The sequence below is a fragment of the Anguilla anguilla genome, chromosome 14, assembly GCF_013347855.1.
Source record: "Anguilla anguilla isolate fAngAng1 chromosome 14, fAngAng1.pri, whole genome shotgun sequence".
Classification (NCBI taxonomy): domain Eukaryota; kingdom Metazoa; phylum Chordata; class Actinopteri; order Anguilliformes; family Anguillidae; genus Anguilla; species Anguilla anguilla.
The window spans coordinates 12,705,494-12,727,016 of NC_049214.1; the positions used below are offsets into that span (position 1 = coordinate 12,705,494).

General features: G+C 39.5%; 1 protein-coding gene across 6 annotated transcripts in view; it reads left to right on the forward strand.

The window, feature by feature from the left end:
- edil3b (EGF-like repeats and discoidin I-like domains 3b) overlaps window positions 1-21,523 on the forward strand; it is a 110,620-nt gene that overhangs the window by 60,712 nt on the left and 28,385 nt on the right. For all 6 annotated transcript variants that reach the window (XM_035389853.1, XM_035389854.1, XM_035389855.1 and 3 more), the window contains 4 exons: window positions 9,290-9,471; window positions 15,505-15,660; window positions 15,988-16,132; window positions 16,382-16,566. In XM_035389853.1, the coding sequence (XP_035245744.1) occupies window positions 9,290-9,471; window positions 15,505-15,660; window positions 15,988-16,132; window positions 16,382-16,566 (668 nt within the window). The remainder of the gene's footprint in view (window positions 1-9,289; window positions 9,472-15,504; window positions 15,661-15,987; window positions 16,133-16,381; window positions 16,567-21,523) is intronic.

The following is a 21,523-nucleotide window of genomic DNA, read 5'->3' on the forward strand; positions in this document are numbered from 1 at the left end:
TAATCTTCCTATTCACCTATATTCATGCGTTCAACACAGTGCCAAGGCTAATTATGTGACGTTGTGTATCTGTGATGCAACTGTGTTTTAGTGACCAATTAGAGTGAACCCATGGAGTTTGACATTTGTTTCATGATAAAACCTAAAATTATGGCTGGCCTGGATTCAATCAACATCTTACAGTTAAATACTGGTCCTTTGATACTGTCTTGCAATTTCAGCAACAACCACTATTTACCATGTGTATGACAGCAAGCTGAACATTTGCATGCAACTGTCCAGGTTAAGGACAAATGTTGGTAACAGCAAAACCTTTATGTTTTGTTCATGCAAATGTGGTCCAGCTTGCAGCTGATCTTAATTTTCCATTAAAGCCCATACGTATGTTCCACTACTGTGGGTAAACAACCAGAGAGTTATGTTTTGTCTGAATGCACTGGGCTGTTTGCAACCGTATGTCTATAATGAGAAACAAAACACAGGTGGGGAACAATCTTATATGTAGAGGCTAAAGCATCATTTTTGTGACTGATGAAGCCAATGGAAGACATTTCATGTGCAGCTCGGGCAAGCAAACTATGGGTCACTGGTGAGCAGTGGTCACCTTAGATTAATCCCTATGTCCAATTATGTTTTACTTTGCCGGCCAGTTGGCACTGGCACATATTCAACCCCAAGTGACCTTTTTTAGTTGTGTTTGGCATTTAAATGTTTATCAGATGAAAACTACACAGCTTCCATCTCTATTACTTATTTTTAAAATAATTGCATGGTAAATATAACAGATATTTGCATAATGCCCTTCTCAAATTCATTTTCTTGTTTAGCCAGCCATTGTTTTAGTGGCAGGGGCAAAGGAAAAAAAAAAACTTTCAAATACTGGACCATCTCTGAGGCAACAATATATGATATAATTATTGGAATGACAGGCCACAGAGTTAGAATATTCTCAAGCAGGCGCTCTTCATAGTTTTAAAGGCTGAGTTCCAATTTTAATGTCATGTTCAAAGTCCATGAACAACTTCCTTCATTAGCTCAAACAACGAAGCAATATGCAGTAACTTTGAGTTTCCCTTTTTGACTTCGACATTTTAAGTAGTTCTCAATTACAACAAAGCTCAAAACCAGTGTTGTTGTTTTACATCTCAATTCTAGCAGATTCAAGGACTAACATCTATGTAAACTAGATTTTTTACATAAAATTAATATGTGTCGGAGTGTATGGAAGCTCACCCTGAGGGCCGAGCATGATTGGCTGACAGTTTTTCAGAACTTCCTTCGAGTGTGTCTATACTGTCATACAGCCCCTGAGAACAAAGTACCATAGGCTGAATAATGAATTAATGTTAAACGTGCCTGATGGGAACCTTTTCCACAAAGTCATGTTGGGATAATATAATTTGACATTTGCAATCTGCCAACATTTCAGTGGCGAACTGTGATTGGCATAATCATAATAGCCCAACAGCGGCTCAGGCAGGAAACTTATCAAGGCAAATGTGCCCCTCTGATCCCGTAATTATACCTGCCCTCCCCCTAAGGAAATGCATGGTGGCATGGCATACCACACAGAGAGTCTGCCTAACTCATCCTGTGCTTAAGTTGTTATCTAACAGTTGTCTGAATTTGAATTTGTTTTTTTTTAACAGTGGTGGATTTTAAGACTTTCACGAGCGACATAAAAATAATAAAATCACTGAGATACTATTGTGTGGCATGAATTTAAGCACTTTCCATATGTCACTGCAGCACTAGCCAAGCACAGTAGCGACTGCATAGCAGTTGATTTTGTAATGAATTAACTGTATATTTCCGTGCCAGTGGTAGTCAGTGTTTCACTGCTTTTGTTTCCTTGCCATTGTCTGCAGCTTCTGCATACTTACTCATTACTCATTGTTCTCTGTCTCGTGTAATGAGGCCAAGGCTTCTTTAAAATTATGCATGCTCTCCTCATCCCAGCTTAATTGCAGAATAAGTTTACTGAAAATGCTATGAATAAGAAGGGAAGAACACTGACTTATTGGCCACCTGTGGCACTTGTCACTTTATCATTTATGATGGAACATCATCTTCAGGGCGACCAAGCCTTGCACAGATATGTTGAGTCTTGGTTTATCATGTATGTTATGTCAAAGCATCCTGCAAAGTTGTATTGTGTACAGATTTGTGAACAAAGCCTATGTGTCTGAGAGTATGTGTATGTATGTGTGTGCATATGTCTGTCTGTCATGCCTGTCATGACATCCTGATAGAATGGACGCAATAGATCATAGGAAACATGCTCTTTTTGTTTTTTGTAAATACAGTATTTCTTGATACTGAGTTCTGATGTGGGTGACACAGTGGTGCAGTGGGTAGCACTGTTGCCTCACAGCAAGAAGGTCCTGGATTTAAAATTCTTTTCTGGGCTTTTCTGTGTGGAGTTTGCATGTGTCTGTGTGGATTTCCCCCAGGTAGTCCAGTTTCCTCCCACAGTTCGGAGACATGCAGGTAGGCTAATTGGGGACTCTGTGAGTGTATGAGTTTGTGAGTGAATGGTGTGTGTGCCCTGCTATGGATTGGCAACCTGTCCATGGTGTATCCTGCCTCTCGCCCGGTGCATGCTGGGATAGCCTGCAGTGCCTCCCGCAGCCCTGACCAGGATAAGCGGGTATAGATAATGGATGGATACATGGATTTTGATGTTGACTTTTTTTTAGCAATAGGAGCCTGGCCCATGAATATGATGCATATATTTATTGAAATTCATGGAAATAGGTTGAAACTTCATAGGTCATCTACAATTGAAAGCCTGGCTTTGAAAAATGGCAAAAAATAAATTCAGTTTCAGAAATCAAAAGTCTTGGTAATTCAAATAAGAAAAATGGCTTATTTAATTAGTTACACATTGCTCAGTAGAATACTTTCAGACATTCAATTTATACAGTATAATACCTTCAGTTGTTTCCACAGTCCACATTCTTCATAATCAGTAGGATTTTTATATCCTGAAGAAAAGCATCACTGAGATTGACATCTCCTTGGCATGTTTTTAATTAGATTTTTTGTGTTCCACAACAACAACAAACAAAAATCAAACACAGTCATTTAAGTAACAAGAAAGAAGCAGAGGGAAAACAAGGATGAACATTAGACTGAAGAAAATAAATGCATGGAAATGTACAGTATTTATCAGGATAACATTTTCTCAGGACTAGAAACTCACTATGAAAAATATCCCTTATCACCTTGGCCAAAATACATTTTCTGCATATCTGTGTGTACCATTAGGCTATTTCATTCTTCCACATAGTTGTAAGTATAGATTAAATCTGTATTTTATGGGTTTTCCGAAGATACACCGCAACATTAGAAAATCCATTTTCTGTGTTTGTCTTCCAATTGCCCCTCTTTCTCCCCCCCCCCCTCTTTTTGACACTTTCATTTTGCAAAGGTCGGACACTGCGAGGACTGAGCCTGGGGGCAGAAGCCAGTCCTGTGCTGGCATTAGGGATGGTGCTCGCAGGTTGAGGTTGGATTATGACGGTGCATATTCTAGGGCACTCCTTACTGCAGGGACTGAATGAAATAACCAGGTCATGCCATTGCAGGCCTGTTTAAGAGATCCACTGTGGGGCTGTCAGGGTAGTGTAGAAGTATAAGCACTCGCCTACCACCGCAGAGACCCGGGTTCAATCCCCGGCAGCGGTACTTCCGGCTTGGTCAGACGTTCCTATGAACACAATTGGCAGTGTTTGCGTGTGGGAAGCCTCTTCAGTAGGGAGGGAATCCGGGGGAGATAGCGATAGGAGATTTGTGTGGCGTTCTACTTATGGTGGATGCCCTCAGTGGTAGGATGGACATCCTACAGGATGTGCCAGTAGAAACATTATATAATAACACAGACTGTGCTGCCCTTTCCGCTCTCTTGCTCCTAAAACGGCAGCAAAGAAAGCAGATTGTTTGGCATTCTTTGGTAGACATTAAACAGCATAGTCAGTTGTGTGAAAGGAAATGCCACCCACCGCCCATGGGGTTTTATGCTTTATTGACCCGCCCTCTCAAAGTTGTTGACAAGTTGCCACCCGTGCTGAATCTCCAGCCACCAAGGACCTTTTTTTTAAAAAAAGGATCGCCGTTCCCATGGAAACTGAGGCTGAGCAGTGAGAGAGAGACAGAGAGAGAGAGAAAGAGAGAGACTCAGGAGAAGCTATGCAGCATGCCTGCCCCTTAACTTAACTGTCACTTTCTGTGACCCCCTGCCACAGAACACACAGCCTATTCCAAGCACTTTGTCCATTTCATTCCACTGTAACTATCTTTCTTTTTTCTTTTTCTTTCTTTAGATCATTGTATTATTTTAAGGCCACAGAAACCAGCATGCAGTAAAATGGACAGGGGATATTTAAATATGAGTTCATTAAATTATTTGTAATTATGTTATTGTTTTTTTATGAAACGGAGAGGTAGATGCCTAAACCTATAAAAGTAACATAGTAAAAGTAAAAGATGTGCACTGTATCTCTCTCTATCCTGGTTTATGATAGAATCCTAAGGCACTGTGTAAGAGCAAGTGTTTTGTTTTCTTGGCTGGTTGAATACGAAGTGATTCATAAATGGAAGACTGGAAGCACAGCAACTACTTTGAGGCATGTGGTATTAGGACACATATGTGGGATTAGGGAAAGTATGTGGGATTAGAGCAAATTTGAGATTAGGGCAGGCATGTTTTAAAATTTAAACTAATTTGAGTACTCAATTTTCAAATGTCCATCAGAAGTAAATTAATGGTACCTGAGGATTATGGTACCGAAAGATTTGGACCTATTGTCTAACCTGAATTATGAGAAAAATACAATTAATAAAATAAAGTATACTTTCAACTAGAAAAGAAGTTGGTTAATATTAAGAGAAATTAATAGAGATCCTGATTTTACCCCAAACAAAACGGATGTGTTATGAAAAGGGTAAATAATGTTAATGTTAGACGCAACATTATGTCCTAATTTCCAATAATATAGTTGGCTGTGCTTGAGGGCTGGCCCTGCAGTCTTTTGTGCACTACAATGTGTTTTTTTTTTTTTCTTTATTTCCTTTATTATTGTGGTTGTTGTTGATGTTGTTGTTGTGTTTGTCATTAGCTTTGTTGTTATCAATTATGTATCGTGTTGTGTAATCACTATGACTATCTCATTGTCACAAAAAATTATACAATTGTCACTCCTGCTATCAATTGAAAATAATGCTAAATTGTACAATAACAACTGACAATGAATAAGATATATATATTTATATATTCATACATAATTTTAGTTCATCCAGCCATTTACTGGATAAAGGATCTCTATAGAAGGCTGGATGTCCACTGCATCATTAAGCACAAGCGCATCGCAATGCTTCCTTTGGGGATATTGCCAGATGCTGTTCTTGGAATACATTGCTTAGCGTGTTTTGTTTGACGCCGCTGGAATCCGGCTGAACATTCCACACCAGCTCGATCACATCTGTTCTGCATTTTCCCCCACCTTGAATATCGCATAAAGATTAATAAGGCATTTTGATATCATAAGCAAATATGATTGACTGACATGTTATTATCTTTTTTCAACTGCATGAATTTCACTTTACAATCTTACATGTGTGTTATTTATCGCTCAAGTTTATAACTATGTGGTCTTACAGCCAGATTTTTTTTTTGGATACGTGATAATTAGTTTGTTTTGTTTGATCGTTTGTTGAATTTATGTGTTTATTCATTTTCTGAGTTAGGCTGTTATGTACTTCTGTTTGCTGTATGTATGTGTGTATGCGTATGTGTGTATATATATAAGCAGATTCCCAGCTATTATTAAAGGGCATTTTTATACATTTTGGTTTCACTATGTAGAAACTGCAGCACTTCTTATGCATAGTCGGCGGCGTGTAGCACAGTGGGTAAGGAACTGGACTTGTAACCGAAAGGTCGTAGGTTCGATTCCCAGGTAGGACACTGCCGTTGTACCCTTGAGCAAGGTACTTAACCGAAATTGCTTCAGTATATTTCCAGCTGTATAAATGGATACAATGTAAAATGCTATGTAAAAGTTGTGTAAGTCGCTCTGGATAAGAGCGTCTGCTAAATGCCTGTAATGTAATGTAATAGTCCTCTCCATTTCAGGGCACCATAACGTTTTGGACAAATAGAGGTGTTTCTGATTAGTCAGCTGTCTTCAAGTGCTTCCTCAGTGCAGGTATACGAGAGCTTTCAGTATCTAGTCTTGATTCTAGCCTTTTGATTGCCTTTGGAGTCTGTAGGCGTTTGTCAACATGAGAACCTGAGTTGTGCCAATAAAGGTCAAGAAAGGCATTATGAGGCTGAGAAATAAGAATAAAAACAGACATAGACAACCAGTAGGCATAACAAAATCAAGTGCTTGGAACATCATTAAAAAGAAAGAAAACACTGATGAGCTCAGTAATCATGCATTAGTGCGATATGTAAGGAAAAATAGAGGAGCAACTCTTCCTCAGGTGACTGAGAATGTCAATGCAGGATGTGTAAGCAAGAACAGTCCATTGACAACTACATAGAGAAGGATATTATAGTAGGGTTTAAATGCTTAAACCCCTCATTACCAAGACAAATGCACATTTGAGAGTTCAGTGGTGCAAAAACCATCTACAGATATGTGGAAAAAGTGATATGGTCAGATGAGTCATCCTCCACCATATTCTCGACAAGTGGCCAAGTGCATGTGTGGTGTACACCAAAAGAACAGTATAGGCCCGAATGCTTGACCCCTACAGTGAATGAGTCTGGTGGCTCTGTTATGCTGTGGGGGGCATTTTTCTGGCATGGTTTGGGTCCTCTTGTCACCTTAGAGGGAAGGGTCACTGCAAATCAATACAAAGTTATTTTGAGCGATCACCTTTAACCTATGATGAAAAATTTCTATTCTGATGGGAGTGGTCTCTTCCAGGATGACAATGCCCCCATCCACAGGGCACGAGGGGTCACTGAATGGTTTTATAAGTATGAAAATGAGGTGAATCATATGCCATATGAGTCACCAGATCTCAACCTATTTGAACACCTATGGTAGATTTTGGACTGACGTGATAGACAGCGCTCTCCACCGCCATCATCAAAACACCCAATGAGGGAATATCTTTTGAAAGAATGCTGTTTCATCCCTCCAGTAGAGTTCCAGAGGCTTGTAGAATCTATGCCAAGGTCCATTAAAGCTGTTCTGGCGGCTTTTGGTAGCCCAACATCTTACAAAGACTCATGTTGTTTTTCTTTTGATTTGTCACTCGTCAGTATACATATATGACATTTATAGAATTGCGTTCTCAGTACATTAAAACTTCAATATTCAATCTTCATTTATGAGATACAGCATAACTCAATAATTCTGCTCTAAAGGCATTTCTGAAATAGATTAGGAAATTATCTTTATTTTGTAGGCAATGGCCTCTATAGTGAACAGATGCATTACCATATGGTAACCAAAAGATAGTATGTTTTCTTATACTTGATAACTAAGCCAGAAATATTGATTTTTATACATGTGAATTACATTCATTGTCATCATCTGGGATCCTCAGTAATAAACATAATGAGAAGACTTATTTGTGTTGCATGCTTGTCTTCTTTTTTATCCTGTGCTTTTTAGTCAGTGAGAGCTATCAGTGAAAGTGTTGATTTATTTTATGTGCAATTTTGTATCTTTTAGCTAGTTAGCCTTCAGCCTGCACACCACAGTGAAGTTTTTAATTACTTTGTTTAAGAAATAGTACAAGGCCACTTTATTTTATTTGTCGGTGAAAAAATAATCAAAACTACAGTGCTCTTTTGCTGGCGGTAGGCATTGTTAATGTACAGCGTTAAAAAGTATGGCTGCAGGAAGTGGTGATAGATGATAGGCCAGTAGGGGCAGTATTCCCCTTGGACCAGGCAGAAAACAGTGATCCTGTGCTATCAAGTGGGTGCTGCTACTGAAACTGAGATCCTTGCTCACTGGGGTCATTAAAGATTCTGTTGTGCTTATGAATAAGAGTAGGTGGATCCCTGGTCTCCTTGCCAAATTCTAAATCTAATTATCACAGTATGGCCATCTAATTGCACCCCAGATTGCTTTGGCTGTTATCAGAAGCAATACATCCCTATCTCTCAACCAACTATTAATGTGGTGTGAGTGTTCTGCCACAAAATGTTAGTCATATATCACCCAGGAGTGTGCTGTATGTTAACTACAGTAAATATGAGCCACCACCAGTTTTAAAAGTTTTGATCTATTCTCTTTCAGGCCAGCATTATTATTATTTATTTATTCTTTTGTGAACTGCCAATATGTACATGTAAGCAACCATCATGTGTGATATTTAAAACCAATAAGTTGGTAGTAATGTTGTTAAGCCAATTTACATACACGTGTTGGGAATCTATAACAGACTATGTATTTGTGGATTTACATTTGACATTTCTGAATTTTGGTGCATGTTACCTTATATGTAAAGAGACATGGATAGGAATTGCGTGGGTCGCCTTGCTCTCCATTGAAAACCAATGACTTCCAGCGAGAGCGCCGAGAGAATGCCGTGTATGGTGTAAATCCAGGGTGACTCAATGATTCCGTGACCTAATAGATATCTCGCACAAGCAAAACTTGGGTTGCAACCCACAGCTTGTGCACCACTGAATTAGACAAAAATGGGTCGTATGCCTTTTTGGTCTAGTGGGTTTCCAGGAGTGTTAAGGTTTCTAACTTTCTTTATATTTGGTGACAATGTTGTCCAAATATGGAAGCTGGTGGTCCTTGAGACCAGACTTGAGAGCCTCATTTGTTCCGGATGTAGAAATAAATAAAGGAATTTTTTTACAAGATGAAAATTAGTATAACCAGTCAATCTGTGAAAATAAGAGTGAAAGTTAGGTGTTGTTTCAGTGACTGCATGTCATTTTGATCAGTGTAACTAAGGTTATAATATCAAGGAGTGAACCTATGCCCAATGTGCCCGATTGTCCAATTTCAGAAACAGAAACTATCAAAGATGGAAACTCACCAGCATGTTACGTGAGATAATTGCAGTATGTTACAGAGATCAGGACTCAGAATGAAGTTGCAAACAGGACCAAGAAACATAGGTTCTTTGTTACTTGCATTAATGCAATTCATCTTGAAGTTTGTCTATGTATGTTTATGGCACTTTACGTAATTTTAGAATGGTCTCTTGGTAACCCGCACTGTGTGTGTGTCCGTGTGTGTGTATGTGTGTGTGCGTGTGTGTGTGCGTGTGTGTGTGTGGATGTGTGTTTTTTTCATTTCAGAATGCTCTGGCCCCCTGGGGATGGAAGGGGGAATTATCTCCAATCAGCAGATTACAGCATCTTCTACACATAGAGCACTGTTTGGGCTGCAGAAGTGGTACCCATATTTTGCCAGACTGAACAAGAAGGGCCTGGTCAATGCCTGGAGTGCTGCAGAGAAGGACAGATGGCCCTGGATACAGGTACCAGATGGAGTCTTGGAAATAAGTGCTAAAAATAACGACCAGAAGAATAAGTAAATATGTTAAATCGGAGACTAGTAAGCAGTCTATGTAGTACTGCTAAAAATGGCTTCATTTGCAGAAGTATTTTACCTTATGTTATGGGCTTTGCAAGATTAGCAAGCTCCATACAACATGCAAAAACTTAAATACAGGCTGACTGGTCATATAAAATACTGTAGTTTAGTTCTGGCATAGCAGAAATATCTGCAAACAAAACAATTTCTCATTTCAAATGATGTTTCAGATTTCTACTACCATGCCATGTAAAATTCCCAGACCAAGAACAGCATATAAAGTCAATATTAAAGCCTAATCAATCTATCAATTCACCATTGTCATTGGCTAATAAATGTTAACCTCATTAAGTTTAGAGCAGCGGTCAAGCACTGATAGTCTGCCAGTAGGAGGCAAATAAAATAAAATCTTTCTTAATTTATGTTTGGTGCAAGGGCTTTTGCTTATTTTGTGCTAAATGTGAAAATATTGTGTATAATGGACATTATTTTGGTGCCATTTAGAACAGTGGCATTCAATCCTGCCCTTGGTCCTTCTGTTAGGTGTGTAGGTTTTTGTTGTGACTCAGATGATTACAGTCTTAGGTGAAAACAACCAGCCACTCTGCAACTCTCTGTGGGCAAGAGTGAATGCCACTGCTTTAGAAGATCTTGGGTTTTCATTAGGTTAAATATATATTACATCTCATGTCTGAATTTGGCTATATTACATTACATTTGTCACAAAAACATGACAACCCTGACTGACATGGTAAATATGCATAACACTTTTCCGTCAGGATGAACACCATGATAAACTGTAAGCCCCAGTAGTGCATAACCATTTAAATGAAAACAGAAGAAAATCACATCGATACTGAACAATGCTTTTGTATTGGGAAAATAAATTGTGACTGAGCAGACAGAACAGCCATGTTATCTTTTTCAATAAGAGTCGGTCTTGTTACAGTTCCTGCCATGATTCAGAAGGTTTCATCACGAAGGTGCTCTGGCAGCACAGAAACAATATTGGCTTTTTCATTAATGCTCAGTTTCAGAAGTGAAATAATTCTGAAGTTGTTCAGATAGACTCTATAGTCAATTTTTGACGCTCAACAGCCCCCTCAGAATGCTGTACTTGACAGACCAACCTCTGCTTTTGCAAACCGAGATGTCTTTCCTAAGAAATCGCAAGTTATACCTGATACGTTCTGCCGATGTGTCCTTTCGTAAGAAATGTTGCTTTTTATGCTTGTGTGGGTTTGCTGCACATTTGAAATCATTGTGTGTTTTCCCATACAGCGGCATCATCCTGACATTTTTTTTGTTCACAAAAATTGCAAGTGATTATTCTGGGATATGTAGCAAGCTGATAAATAATGTCCATCTATGGTCCATGGGTTTCATTCCTTCTCCTTTTTGTCTCCCGCAGTTCTGTCATTTATCACAAAGAGGTCCGTACAGGACGTTCTGTAGTGACTTGTTAAGCAATCAACACAAGTATCCTAATTGTCTCAACAAATCATTCAATTACCCCAGGGATGTTTCATTTTATTCAAGAAGGGCTGGTGGAGGTGCAGGCTTTTTTTTCCACCCCAGCATTATTTACCTGATTCAGCTAATTAACTAATCTTGGTTTTCAGTCAAGACCTTGATTAGTTTAATCAGGTGTTTTTAATGCTGGGCTTCAACTACTCCCACAGGTACTTTTATAATTGGTCATCTTGCTTTGATAGCTTGCTGCTGATTACTGCAATTAGAGTGCCTACAGTGATGCCTTGAGGATAAGGACTGAAATACAGGCTAAATGTTCTCTGCACAGCAAGGGAAACAGGTACACTCCTTCCGTGTGTTCACCCATAGACTCCATTTTCCCCATTACAGGCTGCCCTGTGCTACAGGAGAGCCAGGGGAGAGCCATGCACACTTGAATGGACATGAATTCACAAAAAGTGTGATTATTTGGTATTTCAATCCTCTATAAGCCTACTTTTGAAAGAGTGGTTCAGAAGCATGTTTACTACATCAGATTTTTTACATAATCGAAAACATGAAGGACAAAGTTTACTTAGAAGAATACACATGATCAATGAGGTGCAGCCAGTCTGAATGTAACAAGAAAATGACAGTGACTTCTGCAGTAGGTAATTACTAGGCCAAATTAATGCAGATTCTATGTGAGCCAACAACTTTTTACTTTTGCTGCTTCTTCAGCCTTGTTTCACAGTTAAAGTGCACTGCAATTTCATATTTTTGAATTCAAGTCTCAATTACGGTTTTTATGTTTGTTCTTTTTCTTTTTCTCCTGTAAAAGAAACTCTCGGAAAAGCATACTGTGGTGAATTTTCTGTTATTTTCTTTCAAACAATAAGCAATTTTGAAGGCAATTTCAGCCATCTCAGAGTTTCACATGAAATCCATGCTGTTATGTGTTCATTATTGCGGTGATGGATACTGTATGATGAAAACAAATAGAAGTATGCCTTGTTCTTTGTGTTACTCATAGTGCTCACATTAATTTTGATGCTGCTGGCATCCTTACACAAGAAAAACACAGTGCTGCAAATGCCAGACCAAATGTCTTTAATGCATTGTCTAATTCCTGCATGCAGCAAGGAGTATGTATATTTTATATGTAATGAAATTTTAAGACCACATTTAATTTTACAACCACACTTTACATAACTGGCTTAGCAAGCACTATATTATTAAATTTGGAGCTCGGTTTTCAAATTAACGACTCTTGGGACTTTGCACGCCAAGGGCGTGTTAGTCTGTTTACTCACTGACCATTTACACGCAGTTATAAAGCAGATGTGTGTGAGCTCACTGACTGCAAGGTTGCAGCTGACAGTGTGAACTTGTCAGAACAGTGAAGAGTGTTGCTGTCACAGACCACTGATGTCCCTGTGATTTTAAAGAAGCTACAGAAGTGCCAGAGGGCCTGGCGCAGGTCACAGATGGACATTTCACCAAAAGCCATCCAGTCTACCACCTTTACATTATATTACATTACAGAGGTTTAGCAGATGCTACATTTAGCAGACTTATCCAGAAAGACTTGCACAACTTTTACATTCCATCCATTTATACAGCTGGATATATACTGAAGCAATGCAGGTTAAAGTGCTCAAGGGTACAACGGCAGTGTTCGACTCGGGAATCAAACCTGTGACCTTTTAGGTTACAAGACCAGTTCCTTACCCATTATACTACACTGCCTACCACCTGTGCCCATAGACCACCCCTGGGCCCTGGTGATACAATTTCAAGGTTGAGAGAGGTAGTGGAACACAAGAGCGGGAGACATGCTGTTTTGATTGAATCAGTGCATCCGAATTTAGCCAGTTAGAAAGGATACAGAGAAACAGGACCTATGGGTTACATTTGTGTGAGGGAAGGGGGAGTGTCGGAGGACCACACACAACTGTACAGGGATTCGAAAAGCTTATCCCCGAGGTGATAAGCCACTGAGGCTAGAGGAAACGAGGAAGGGAAAAAATAACAGAATGACAGGAGTGAAAACTCAAACTCCCTGTCAAGCCTTAAAAAACGGCCAAACCGAAACAGAAAGAAACACTGAGCACCGTTCAGGAACGAAAAATGGTTAGAAACCAGGGAAACCCAAAGTAACGGAGTCGCAGCTCAGACCCAAAACAAAAAGGAAAACTTGGGGTCGAACACAGAGATACCCAAGAACCTAAGACGCAGCTTAGGAAAACGAAAAGGTAAAGCCCTAACGGTCTGCCGGCACGAAGCCCAGAAACACAGACCGAAATACAAACCTTCTAAGGGGGAAACGCTTCTTGAGACGCAAGAGAACAGGAGGTTTATTAAACAGGCTCTAAATACCTTACCGGCTCAATGAGAACATAAGTTGACACTAAAGCAAGGACTGAAAGTCAGACAGCGTCTTAAATAGCCTTGCACGACGCAGGTGGCCAAAATCACAGCATAGGGAGGAATAAATGGAAACAGGTGCATCCAATGAGGTAATAATCAGGCCGAGAGGCCAAGAACGTAACTGCGCCCCAAACCCATGACAATTTGGTGGAGATTAATACTACGGCTGAGATTGGATGAGAGTTCAAAGATGCAAAGAAAGTGCCATTTCTTTTAGAACAGTATGCTGTAGAGTTCTTGGAAAAGCAACAAGCGCTGTATCAAAATGGTTAACAACTGGAAGATCATTTCATTTCCACATGGTATATTTTCCATGGTGATGTTTAACAACCACTAAACCATGCCTAATGTTTACAAAACCAACTGGATTTAATTGATTCCAGCTGATTTTGTACATGCAATTACCTTCAGAGTTCCTTACCGTGCCGTGGTGTACTCAAAAATGCAAGGTTTTCTGTTTAAGTAATCATACTTACTTTCACCAACAGCTTTAGTTCCTTGTGTTGGATTTACCAGTTGGCATCATGAAAAGTAGAGTATATTTTGAGAATGTTTTCTGAATGATTTCTGGCAATCAAATACCTATTTGTTTTCATAGAATGACAATACCACATTATGCCATATTATGCGCTATTATGCCTTATTCTATTTAGTTAGATAGGAAATGAAAAACTGATTTACATATTTAAACTTTTATGAAGCTGAGCAGTTTTGTTATTAAGGTTTACCTTTCTGAATGTAATGGTTCATTTGCATGGACTGATCTGCCTCTTTAAAATGAGGTCAGTTCATTTCTGCATTATTCATTTTCAGAAGAGGAATTCTTAGAGTTCTTAGAGGTTGCAGCCATCTCATTTAATTTGTAAGATGTGTAGACAGTAATGAAAAGGGCGATACTTGCAGTAGCACATTGATTTGTAAAACGAAAGAATTGTTGACTGTTTGAATTAATTGCTTCATTAATGATTAACAAGCTCAAAACAAAGCTCTTCTTTTGGGAGTGCAAAAGCACTTTTAAATGTCATTCTCCCCCCCCCCCCCCAAACCAATTTCATTGAATATTTTAGCATTATACACAGATCCACTCTGATATTTTGCTCATGCACCTAAATGATGAATGGGAATGAGTTGGTCCAATGCACCAACTACTGTGAAAGGACAGCACAATATGATTTTTATACAAATAATTCAGATCATATTGAACAGATCATTTATATCCTGGCTTTGTGGCCCAGGGTCACCTCTTCAGCCTACAGACTCATTGCCTGAAGATGAATGTGCATGCTTCTGTAGCGAGGAAATGCGGCATCACATCCGTGTGCGTTCTCGTGTTCCTGGTGGCCTGGGCGCGTACTGCACGCGGCAGTGAGGTGAAGCAGCGCTGTTAGACCACGGCGGGTCATCGGCGGTTTATCTCGCCGGAGGAGCTGTCATGGACAGAAGCTTTTTAAAACAATAACTGCCGAGCAGGGGAGGCTCTGGCTTCAGGCTGTAGACTAAACCCTGTGTCTGTGATGACAGATCGATCCCTGCCCGTCACTGAGGCCTGGGATCCCGGTCGCCAGCGCTTTCCGCATCGAGGCACACATCTGGTGTGCCACCATTTTCCTCTCTTCTTCAAAAATTTATTTTTGTTGCTTTTAACGTCAATTTTGTGAATGCCCCTATACCAACCTTTGTAAAGTCAGCAGATCATCTGTAACTTCTGTAACTATCAACAATATCCTTCAGTGCACACAGAAATAGTCTAATTTCCTTTCTAGCAGCAACCGACTGAGGCCTTGGAAACAAAATTTACGGATTCTCTTTTCAATCATCGGCTTGAATTAATGACTTTTCAAATACACTCAAAATAACTAGGCCTGGGGTCTGACACCGCTGGGCTAAATGCACAGAGGTGGTCTGTGTGTGACGTGCACCCGCTTGGTAAGAAAACAAGGTGGTCACCTTGCAGCAGCGGCAATGTGGACTCTTCTCACAGCCTCTCTTCAAAACACCCCCCCCCGCCCCCCCCTCCCCGGCCCCCAGTCCCCCCTAGTGTCCCACGGAGCTCCTGTTGTGAACCGCAAATCGATCGTGTGGTTTTCCCCCTCAGATAAACCTGCAGAGGAGGATGAGGGTGACGGGCCTGATCACGCAGGGGGCCAAGCGCATCGGGAGCCCCGAGTACGTCAAGTCCTACAAAGTGGCCTTCAGCGACGACGGGAAGACCTGGAGGACCTACAAGGTCAAGGGCACGGGCGAGGACATGGTGAGCATTTCCATGAGCAAATTTCTTTAATTAAGCCTCCTGCATAACCCAACCCCACCACCCAATTATATCTTTATTACAATCAGGATTAAAGCTATTTGTCAGGAAGCAGTAAATCAGCATTGTAAAGATTCACAGCTTTTCATCATATCCAGATTGCCTTTTATAAGCTTCCCAGCTTACCTCACAGTCCCAAGCTCTTAGTCAAAGCTTTGTCAAGGTTCCATGAAACAAGCGTTTCATGGGCAGAAAAAAACTGTAAAGCTTTTGGTTTTCTTTTCTTCTTGCTATTTCACTAACGGTGACATTTTATATTTTTCTCCCAAGGTGTTTCGTGGAAATGTCGATAACAACACACCGTCTGCCAACTCTTTCACTCCACCAATTGAAGGACAGTACATACGAATGTACCCACAAGTCTGCAGGAGACACTGTACCCTTCGCTTGGAGCTTCTGGGCTGTGAGCTCACAGGTCAGTAAATGTGGTAGGTGGGGCATGACAGAGAATTGGCCAACAGGAAGCACCGCTAAACTTGTGACAAATCACACACAAACCATGCAGAAACATAAGACAGCTAAAGGCATGTTTCCACTGGGAATGACCGCTATGCATATAACCATCTACAATCTATTACTAGCATGCACATCGCAGAACTTTCTGCCATTGTATATGCCTGTCAATCAACAAGCAAATGCACTCTCTGTCATTTTTAAACCATAGGGTGTTCTGAGCCAATGGGGATGAAGACAGGTCACATCCAGGATTATCAGATTACGTCATCAAGCGTCTTTCAGACACTTAACATGGATATGTTCTCCTGGGAGCCAGGAAAGGCCAGACTGGACAAACAAGGCAAGGTCAACGCATGGACATCTGGACACAATGACCAGTCGCAGTGGCTACAGGTAAGAGAACCTACTCTTACTTCCTTTTTATTTTGTTACATGAAATTTATAGGCCAAATAAACCTAGTATTGTGTAAGTACTGGGCAACAAAAATTGGGATTAAATGGGTAAAATTGGGATTAAATAATGGTTTAAGTCAAGCAAGGCAACAATGTTTTGTATTCTGACTCCAAAGCATAAATTACAGTATTGTTCTAATGGGTTGTGTTGCAACGAAAGACACAAAGCATCTAGTCCTTGTAAGTTAATGTATAAGATTTTTTTTATTATATTATTTTACAAATCTTTTAATTATATAAGGTCCATGACTTTCCTTATTTATTTATGTTTTTATTTATCTACCTTTTGCGCAACACAAGTGGGCAGCTGAACACACATATATATATATATATATATATATATATAGATATGCAATATTCTCAGTATTCTCATAACAAGCAGAAATCAGTCGATTGCCCCAGGAGAGGTGAGGTCACTGCAGCGGATAACTTTCTAAGACAGAAGTCAGCGGAGAACGATTGATCTCACTCCCCTTCCTGTCCCCATGGATCATGCCCTCGTTATCTTTGGCTGCAGCTCAGTGCTTTCAAACAAGAGGAATGTGTTGTCTTGTTCGTTAAGTGTTCATTACGATAACTGATAGCTCGGCGCAGTCGAACGTCTCCAGACAGCTAACTCCCTTGCAAGACTGGAAAGAAGAGCGTGCCCTCGGATGCCACCAGGAGTTTCATTACAATTTTATTTTTAAACGATGGGTGAACGAGCTGATGTGCAGTTCAATCTCTGAGTATCCTTGTCCTGTGTCCTTGTGTAGGAATAAATCATTTAAAAGTTCACTAATTAGTCCTGGGTTTTGTTTTATGATTGCTACTTACAGTTTAAGTGTCCGCTTTAAGACACATTCAGGTACCAAGGACAGCCCTTATACCTCAGCCAAAAATACACCTAATTCCCCAATTGCCTTCATAACTCATCCAATAAGGAGTGTGTGTTGTGACTTGAAAGGGACACCATATACCATACCATCAATTCATGTTCCAACGTCACCTTAGAATAAAATTCTGCAGTCGCCTTCCAAAAAGGTCGAGTGGGATCAGTTTAGAGCATTTAAAGGGTTTCTTAAATATTCATATATAAAAACATTCAAAGATAAGGGTGACTGTAGAGGCATTATCTACCCATCTTTGATTAATTTCATTTTTAATTAATTTATAAGTGCCTGTGGTTCTGTTTATATGGAAATTATTGTATCAATAACAACAACAACAGCAATGATAATTATTACCATTGTTATTATTGTGATTATTGATAATGGATTTATAAAGGACTATAAGTTATTACTCTGGGGGCACATACCACATGGGGAAAATGAAGCTTTCTGATGAAATATAAAATTGGCTGTTTTATATCTGATAGTTACCTTTTCAGTGAAATATGTCAGGGCCCCTGGGTCTCCTCTCTCTGCATGCTGAGATTTCGCATTACACCGCCATGTCTAATGCACTGCCGGAATCCTCACTTATCTTCACATAATTAGGTCCCTTGAACCCCATGCAAAATATCCTGCCAAAAAGAAGTTTTGAGTAGTAGTGTTTTGACTGCAGGACATTGTACCAGAAATAAGATGTATAGTTGTTTTAAGGCATGTGAAGTTAGCCATATTTATCCCTGAAGATGAAGAAATACCCTTGCCACTGCAATGTGCTCAGATCTAGGAAGGAAGGAGCGGATGTTTTGAAAACTAGAGATTTCTTTCTTTTAAAAATGTTTTTGAACTTGTATACTGTTTTTCTTTTTTTCCAACATTCATACCTTAATGTTCTTTCTGTTTATTTTCATGGTATTAATTTTGGAACTCTCTCTATTAGAACAATTTATCAGTTTCAAGACTTGTGTTTTTGAACTGTACTAAATATGCATTTGGAAATGTGGCAAACCGATTTAACCCAATGTTTCACCCACCAGGGTAGGGTGTAATATGCCTTTGTTCAAATGTATTTAAATTGAATTTAATATATATCCAAATAAACTAAACTAAACTGAATTACATATCAAAAGAATTCTTGTTAAAAAATTTAAAAAAAAAAAACACTGACAAACCCCATACTCTTGCCCACAACACAAAATATTCTATTGTAAGTGATTATGGTTTTGTACTGTTCCATATATTCAAATCGACAATGCTATTAATGACAACAATGACTACGTTTACATGCACACTAATTTTCCACTATTATTCCGAATATGACAATATTCCGAATTTGATAGGGACTGGTAAACAGCATATTCCGTTTGTATATTCCGAATTAGGCCTTATTCCGAATGTAGCATTTTCCTATAAAGAAATGTGGGATATTCCGATATTATTTGGGATTTAGGAGCATCCTTTGGACATGTATACAGCGCATTCGGAATATGCGTCTCAATTGGGGTTTTTACTGCAGTTTGCAACACAGCCTCTTGCCTGTTTACGGTCAGCTCTGTGCGTTGTAAAAAAACCAACTAGCCAACAGTTTGCAAGGCTGGGGTAGAGATGCATGCACAAAAGAAAAGTCGGATTTCTAGTCGGAAGGAGAAACACCTACTTTTAAACATTATGAAAGACTTGGATAGCAACAGGTTTTTGGAAATGCGCAAATATCGCAACGCCAACCTTTTCAAGAAGGTGGTTGAACCAATGAAAGAGGGAGGCTGTAGCCATAGGACGTACGTCATTATGTTAATCGGAGTATGCACGGGTGCATGTAAACGGGAATATTAGTGGAATATTCATTTTCATTAGCCATGTAAACAGCTTAGTAGGAATATTGTCTTTTTTGGAACAAGGGCAAAAACCGAAATATTTTGTGCATGTAAACGTAGTCAATGACTCTCTTACCTAAAAGAATTTGGGAAGACCACAGGGACAAGAGCCTTGCTTACATTACATTATATTTATTTGACAGACGCTTTTATCCAAAGCGACGTACAATAAGTGCATACCGAAGGTCATTGGATCAACTACAAAACGCTGGTCCGATAAGGTACAATACTAATTTTGTAACAGTTATTCATAGCCAAGTCCAGCTCACATATTAAATATTACTCTTACCTAACCTATGTTAAGTCAAACTAGGAGGCATGACAAGCTACAACATCAAGATAATGCTCTGTTGTTGTGTTTACAGAAGCATATCCAGTCACATTCAAAGATTTGTGTGCGCTTCATTTTTTTAGTTTCAAATCAGTAATGGAACAACTGATGGACAGATGAGTGGAGTGAATATGAATGTTTGCTTAGAAGACGGCTTGACATTTACATTACACTTTGCTACACCAAAATTCTTCAGACTAGTCTGTGATGTGATTTATCTCCTGTACACAACATATTCAAACTGCACTGACACAAAATCAACTGTCTGTGAGTATTGAGAGAGTTCACGATCATAACCTTGCAGTCATCGTTTAGTTTAGACTGCCTTGGTTCACATTCACATCACACATTACTGTTTCACTGTTGCATACTATCACCTTTATATACAGCAGAACCTCAGAGATATGAACTTCACAAATTGAGTTACAAACCAGTTCACTGAACCAGCTATTAAACGGGAAGTTGCAGTTACTCATAATCAGTGTCGAGCTCTTGAGTATGTTTGATGCAACTATATTAAACTTAGTCACACTCTCACATTTATATATGTTTATATGCTATTTCCTATTTAATATTTTTAGTGTCTATTTCTATGTAGAAATGCATGGCCCATATGCAAATGCACTGTGTAATTTGTCATTGTTGGTTCAGTTATTAGAGAGGCTGTTTGCAAATACCAAGTGTGACAGAAAACTCCATGGTTAAAACAAGCAAAGGTCGACCATGCCATTAGTGTGAAAGTAATGAGAAATACTGCATCAGCATGCGTCCTGTTTGAATTTCCCCCTATGGTTCCCTTAATCAAGTTTGCAATGAGATATGATGAAAACTGAAATAATGAAGCTGTCAGGTAGACTCATTATAATTAAAAAAATGCGGATGAGGACTGAAGTGGACTCTTGAAGGAGATGTGTCATCCCTAGCCTTTTCGGTTAGAGAATGCTCACAGCCCTGTGCTTCTTCTAGTGCCTTCTGCGGATCCAGTGGATGGGTCTGTAAGGCTGACTCGGCACACCTCTTCTAAACTTGTCACAGACCGTCTCCTGGGCTCATTCCTTTCTGTCTATTTCAGACAGCCATTTCCTGTTGTCAGGCTAATTAAGTTTTAAATTGCTTTCATTTCTCTTCTCGTGCCCTCTTTCACTTTGCATGAACTTTGCAGTAAATATGACTCCAACTCCCCTCTCACCAAATGTTCTTGCCCACCACCAACAGTCAAGTCAGGAGGTCAGGCTGAGGTTACCTATTATGTCCTGTGGTAGAGGAAGAGACCTTAGAGTCCATGTCCAGGCTTTATTCAGTGCTGGATATTCTTAGCTGCAGTGTGAAAAGCAAGTAAGCAAGTGCAGCTAGGTTAACTGAACACTAGACAAAAGTTACAAAAACAAGAACAAATCTAACCCAATGAGAGTTAAACTACATTGATTTAGCAAACACAAAGAACCATTGACTCGAGAAACAGAAAAATGAATTGCACCTAATCATGTATTCGAGCTAGGTAAAAATTCTAGAAAAGGTTGGGGTAAAACAGTAGAGGCCGTCTGTAATGCTGGGTCTTCAGTCTGAAGACTGCTACCATTCTGCTGTTTTGACCACCATGCTTGTTACACTGGTACATCTCAAAACCTTATATAGCTGAAATAATCTGTGAAATAATTTTGGAGCAAGTATTTTTGTCATAGAGAGATGAAAGAAATGTTGTGACATATTTTAAAGTGGAATTAGGAAGTCTGTTCATGTAATAGTATTTTTAAGGATATTTTGCTGCCCAATTTGAAAGACACAAAGTACCATAAAATTAGTATGAAGGCAGGACAAGGCGC